This window comes from Telopea speciosissima, chromosome 8 (genome assembly GCF_018873765.1).
Source record: "Telopea speciosissima isolate NSW1024214 ecotype Mountain lineage chromosome 8, Tspe_v1, whole genome shotgun sequence".
NCBI classification, from domain to species: domain Eukaryota; kingdom Viridiplantae; phylum Streptophyta; class Magnoliopsida; order Proteales; family Proteaceae; genus Telopea; species Telopea speciosissima.
In genome coordinates this window covers 53,563,511-53,570,197 of record NC_057923.1, presented here as the reverse complement: position 1 = coordinate 53,570,197, position 6,687 = coordinate 53,563,511, and the positions used below count along the sequence as shown (strand labels likewise).

General features: G+C 42.0%; 1 protein-coding gene across 1 annotated transcript; it reads right to left on the bottom strand.

The window, feature by feature from the left end:
* On the bottom strand, positions 1 to 4,676 carry LOC122671427 (40S ribosomal protein S4-like). Its single transcript, XM_043868626.1, has 5 exons — positions 4,522 to 4,676; positions 1,679 to 1,756; positions 1,388 to 1,568; positions 909 to 1,006; positions 1 to 668 (listed from the first exon to the last, which is right to left on the bottom strand). Exons 1-5 carry the CDS (start codon positions 4,522 to 4,524, stop codon positions 234 to 236), a joined length of 795 nt encoding a protein of 264 aa, XP_043724561.1. The 5' UTR covers positions 4,525 to 4,676; the 3' UTR covers positions 1 to 233.
* Positions 4,677 to 6,687: the final 2,011 nt, after the last annotated feature.

Genomic DNA, 6,687 nt, shown 5'->3' with positions numbered 1-6,687 from the left:
TAAGAAAGAATCTAATTAAATGAGATCTGAAACTTTTTCATCAATCCAACAATTCGTAAATTTTAAAACTGGATTACACCTACAAAAATTTGTCCAAATTACCAAAGGGACAAACAAAAATCAGACACAAATAAGTTTGATCCTCAAAGCTAAATGGCAAGATTCAAAACTATCAATTCCGTCCAAAACTAAAAACACTGCATCTACCTCTGCAAGTGTTCTGCCCATAAAGTTTAAGCAGTTGAAGCTGCTTGGGCTGCAAGCCTCTTCCTGGCCTCTTCAATGATGGACAACTTGATACCCTTGCCCTTCGGCAGAGATATCCAAGGTTTAGTACCCTTGCCAACGGTAAAGACATTACCCAAACGAGTTGCAAACTCATGGCCAGTGGCATCCTGAATGTGGATCGTCTCAAAGCTACCCTTGTGCTTCTCCCTGTTCTTGATAACTCCTACTCTGCCTCTGTTCCTACCTCCAGTAACCATGACCACATTCCCAACATCAAACTTGATAAAGTCAACAATCTTGTTGCTCTCGAGGTCAACCTTGATGGTGTCATTGGCCTTAATGAGTGGGTCTGGGTAACGGATCGTGCGTCCATCATAGGTGTTGAGGTATGGGATACCCTTCTGCCCAAATTGCACAGAACGCACCTTGCAGAGCTTAAACTGAAAGAAAGAAGAGGTGAATTAAGATCAGACAAACCAGGATTTTCCAACTATACAACAAACCAAGGGCATCAAAAACTGTTTCAGCAATCAGAAGAATATGGTATGACTACCAATGTCAGCATTACCAGAGGCCAACAATTGGGAACACAAACCAACAGGCTGGGGTAACCTTCCAACCTAAGGTCAAGTTTAGAAATTTCTGGTTGAAGGATCTTAATTCACAAAAGAATAACTCACCTTTGCCTCGTCATCTTTGATCGAGTGCAGACGGAAACGACCCTTGGTATCGTAAAGGAGACGGAAGTTCTCATTTGTCTTGGGAATTGATACGACATCTGGCAATAGTATGTCAAGATAAAAGCATCGTTAATTTCCAGTTTTTATCAAACTAGATCAATATTGGGGGGAAAAAAAGACATTTCTCAACCATATAAAGGAGAATGAAATTAGAATTTTAGGAACATATCATCACAATAGGATTAGAAGAAGCTGTTATCATAGGAGTATTGGAAGAAGCTGTTCCCATTGCCTTGCACAGGACCTGAAGGATGAATGGGCAGCAAATATACAGTGTTCCACCAAGGAAATTTTATCATACAACAAAACATAATTCCTTCAGAACACCATAATCAGGAGAACATAACTACATCTGATCTGTGAAATTGACAATCAAAGCACAACTCAGGCAAAACTAGGTGTTGGTTAAGAATGCTTACCCATAAATCCAGATGGGTAGGTCTTATCGGTCCTAACCTTCGCATCAACAAGAACCTGGCGTTGCATCAGTATAGCAATAACCTCACGGTATGTGAGGGCATATTTCAGTCTGTTTCTTAAGATAAGAATCAGGGGTAAGCATTCCCTGGCCTTGTGGGGTCCAGATGATGGCTTTGGAGCCTGCAACAAAAAATTAATGTATTAGATAAACAATGAGAGACCATGGATATTATTAACAAGCAACACAGCAAGTAGATAACGCACAGACTTAAGGAACTATCTGTACTTACGAATGCACCGCCAAGTTTGTCTAACATCCAATGCTTTGGGGCATTGAGCCTCTTCAAATGTTTCTTCAAACCTCGTGCCTGAAATGAACAATAATGGTAGACTCAGAGCTCAAATTAAAACCAGAAAGATTATGGTGACCTCAGCTAAAAACTCGAAATTTCCCTTACAGATATAAGGACTACAAATTAAGAATGTAAAAATGTATCTAATATAGATAGCATTCCTTGATCATAATATCACTGTTACTAACATCTAGAACACTCCACTTCAAAAGTCACCACCAACAGAAAGCTGGAATGGGAACAAGAAAAGAAAAAGTGGGAAGGGGAGTTTCAAAAGAAATGAACAAAGGTTCCAATGGCCTCATCTTGACAGTATGATAAGTCATAACTTTATGAACACGTGATACCCACATCACTCATCATCCGCTGTTGCCATTAATATGTTTTCCCAAAATTATTCCCACCAATGAGCAGAGTTCATGAAAAAACAAACTTGTCTTAACTACTACACAAGGAAAGAAATGACGAGTTAAATAATAATATCATGTCATTACAAGTTCACTGTGAAACAAGGAAAGAAAAAATGTAACAAAATCAATAACAAATTGAGCTATGACAAGGACTATCACACGTTCAACTTTATTACTACAACAATTTTTATTTCTCTTCTAATCACCAGAGAACTGTTAAGTGTACATGTCTAACCCACAAAAGTTCAACTCACCTTAAACAAATATTACCAAGATTCTCAGCAAATCGTTCCCATTGTGAATCTTGCAAGCTAGCATCTCTTATTGACTGCTGAATGAAACTGCAAGCATCTCAGTCATTGTTCCCGCTGTATTACATCACCTGCACACCACCGCTGCTACAGCGGTCCCTCTTCCCCTCTTTCCCCCTTCTTACTCCCTGCCAGCTCATCCCCTTGCATATCCCTCTCCATCTCCCCCTCCCCCTCTCCCAGCCACACCTCCCACTGCCCCCTGCCCATATGCACCCTCATCTCCCTCTCCCACACCTCTTCTCGGATTGGATTGAGTAAAGAAATTAACCAAAGATTCAGTCAAAAGTCGAAAAGCTATCCAAAAACCAGCTAATTCTACAATAATGCAGGATAATTTCATCGTCTTTAAATTTTGGACTTGGGTTTTCAGTTGGAGACAATGGAAATGGTACCCCTAGAGATGTTACCATGGTTGTCTTCTTATAGAGAGAAAGGTCTCCTAATCAGTAACAATGTCCATCATCGTTGGCCTCCCCTTCTCCTCTAAGTTGACGCAGTGCACCGCCATGTATGCCACCAACTCCACCGCCTCTGCTTAATGCGCCTCCGGTGGCCAACCCGCACATCCAATACTGACTCGAGCTCTCCAGCCATAACCTTGGACACAGCACAGTCCACCATGCTCATTGGTCTTCCTCCCTCTCCTTCTACTTTGAATATAAAGCTCTCTTCGCAGTCAATATCTCAAGCAAACCCACTCCAAGCCTATAAACATCACTCTTCACTGTCAATACATTCAGCCCGATATACTCAGGATCCATGTACCCAACTGTCCCTGCTGCTTTCATGGACATATACTGCCCAATCTGAGATTCCAGTCCCATTGACGATGATCCAAAATCAAATATTCCCGCCATCCAATTTGCATATAGCACTATGTTTGAAGACTTGATGTCCCTGTGAATTATAGAGGAAACAGCATAATAGATACTCGATCCTCACTGTGTCTAATGAGTTTTTTATCCTCATGTTCTAGGAATTTAATACACTGCTGTTCTTCTCAACTGTGTTCTTCAGATACAGAGGTAGGGGGAAAGAGATGCAAAGGGCGGAGAGGTGGGGAGAGGGTCCAAGGACAGGGATGGGGGCAGGCGAGGGGGAGGGGTGTGGGTTGCAGTGGGTGAATGCGGCGTTGCAGCGGGCAGCAGGGGATCCAATGGTGAATAGCTGCTAGCGAGTAAGATTATATTACACATCACTAGCGTAGACATCCCATTCCCTTCTTCTTATTAGAACTGAAGCTTCTCTCGTTCCAACACTTGTTGTTAGGACTAGAACTCTAAATCTACAGTATATGATATTACATATTCATATCAAAGGACAAAATGTACCAAATAAGACGACTCTAAGTTCATATAGCTCTGGAACATAAAGAGATTTTTTACACCGACTCATTAAAAGCTCCAAAACTTTGTGTTTGACTATAAAATCGATTTTTTTTTTTCCTTTGGGGGAGGGGGGTTGAGATTGGTGTCTTCCGTATAACGACTAACATTTAGTTAGCCATATGAGGGTTCGCGCTGTGAAATGGAACATCCACAATGAATGATCATGCCGAAGCTGATTCATATTCGACTCTCAAGTCTCATCACCAGCGTTGGGGTAAATAAACTTTGAGCAATTCTCCTCCAAAATTTGTCATTGAAAAGGTCATCTACTGACTGTTTAAAATAAAAATCTACACAATATCACGGAGAACACAGAAATACTAAATGCAGACCGCAGGAGGGGTGAGAAGAAACTACTCAGAATACAGCAATAAAAGATCAGATCCACAACATTCTATGAATGGCAAGGAAACCAATTATCACCATACTAGGTCTCTGAAACCTCTAAATATGCAACGAAGAACCCAAAACAATGGGGTGGGAACAACTTGCTGAACAAGATCTCAGTAAAAAATTTTAAACCTAAAGTAAACATAAATCACTTCTTCTGGTGAAGATTAACTCTGAAATCAAATCAAAGTTTACGAATGTTGAGGATTGGTGACAACAAAACGAGAACGAAACCAACATAACAATCAAGAGAAAAGGAAATTAGGAAGAAAACGAACCATGATTTCTCTTCCTCCGAAACTTCTTGCCTCTGTCTTCGACCTTGAACTAACTACGCCTCCAGTGCTTCTTCAGCCTATGAAGAGCAACAGGAAATGTGCCAGCCCAAAACCCTAATCGAAGCAAGGAAATATATATAAGAATGTATACTGAGTTGGGCTCGTCACGCACAGTAAGTAGAATAGCACTCCCTAACCTATCACGGTTCAGAGTGAGGCTGAAATGAGTGGACCCTACGGTACGGTTTTAAGAATCGAGATCCAATCTGTGAATCGGCCGATTTGGATTCGAGTTGGGAAAGAATTAGTTGTGAACTTGTAATCAATCTAACTGATTCCCGTGGATTTTACTCCGTTTCTGTCCGACTCTAGTCGATTTCGGCCGATTTGGATCAGAATCAGCATTGGTCAATTTGATTCTGATTCCAATTTTTTAAAACCATGCCCTATGGATGTCAATCGGTTGGTTCGGGCCTGTTTCGATGTAGGAGTGGTGAAATCGAAACCAAACTGTTGTCGCATGATTCTGAACTTGCTGAGGTGGATGACCTGTGGAAGAGATGGAGAATGATCAGATAAAACCCGAGGTTAACTCGTGCTCATGGATCAAGAACTCGATCGAAACCTATCGAAACAACCGAGATATCTCGGTTTCACAAGTTTCTAAGACGAGTTGGAGGTGGATTTTTAAAAATGCAGGGTTTTGACCATGTATTGGTGGTTTTGATCATGTTTCGATCGAAACATGGTTGAACCACCTTGAACCATGTCTATATAATACCTCATCTCGACCAAGAAAGGCATATCTCGATTTGGCTTTGACAGAAACCCCTCCAACTCCGTAGTTTCGACAAACCCCCCCCCAACCAAGGTTCCCCATGTATGGGAGAAAGTATCTGGTTTTGGTTGGTTTTGACCAAAACTCAATTTCGGCCAGGTCGAAACTTGGTCTAAACCTAAGTTCTTGATCCTAGCTCGTGGTAACTCAGATGATTAAGTTAGAACCGGGCAATCGGTATATAAGAGTGAAATACGGTAAGAGTAGTAAATGTGAATACCTACCTCTGTCAGACACTGTTCCTTGTATAGTCCGGGTTGGTTTGTATTACGATCTGATTGAGTGGATGGTGAGCTGTTACAGTCGACTGAGCTAGGTCAGTCATCTTTACTCGTCTTGGAAGAGATTAGAAGAAATAATATCTACACAGTATTAATGATATGGGGCCCACATGATAATACGCCGTTTGAAGGACCTTTCTGGTGTGCAGCCACGTATATATGCATATGTGCAGCCAAGTGTGTAGACATATTTTATGTATATTAGATGCCCCTCACTCCCTAGACTCAAGTAGTAAAGGTAAGGGAGTAAGAAATTTCAGCATATGCAATGTCATAACAAACAAAATGTAAAACAAAGAATGATATTTTTCTGCATGATAGAATGTAGAAATGTTATTCAAGAAACTTCAACAATGAATAATGCAAAAAATGACCCGAGGGTTTGAATCCTCGGCTGGTAATGCCCGGCTTCCATGTTGTGGCATCTCGAGCAAAAAATGACCCGAGGGTTTAAATCCTCAGTAGGTAATGTTCGGCTTCCATGTCGTGGCATCCCGAGCAAAGTGACATGAGGGTATAAATCCTCGACAGGCAATGCCCGGCTTCCATGTTGTGGCATCCCTAACAAAGTGTCCCGAGGGTTTGAATCTTCGGCAGGTAATGCCCGACTTCCATGTTGTGGCATCCCGAGCAAAGTGACCCGAGGGTTTAAATCCTTAGCAGGTAATGTCCGGCTTCCATGTCGTGGCATTCTGAGCAAAGTGACCCGAGGGTTTGAATCCTCGGCAAGTAATGCCTGGCTTCCATGCCGTGGCATCTCAAACAAAGTGACCCGATGGTTTGAATCCTCGGCAAGTAATGCCCAGCTTCCATGTCGTGGCATCCTGAGCAAAGTGACCTGATAGTTTGAATCCTCGGCAGATAATGCCCGACTTCCATGTCGTGGCATCCCGAGCAAAGTAACCCGAGGGTTTCCATGTTGTGGCATTCCGAGCAAAGTGACCCAAGGGCTTCCATGCAATGGCATTCCCAGCAAAGTGACCCAACAGTTTGATTCTTTGATAGGTAATGCCCAGCTTCCATGTTGTGGCATCCCGAGCAAAGTGA

Bases quoted from the DNA above. Each gene is read 5' to 3' on its own strand.
- LOC122671427 (XM_043868626.1), bottom strand. The intron at 1,569-1,678 runs GTAAGTACAGAT...TTTTTGTTGCAG, and splicing joins ACAAACTTGGCGGTGCATTC to GCTCCAAAGCCATCATCTGG. The intron at 669-908 runs GTGAGTTATTCT...TCTTTCTTTCAG, and splicing joins TCAAAGATGACGAGGCAAAG to TTTAAGCTCTGCAAGGTGCG.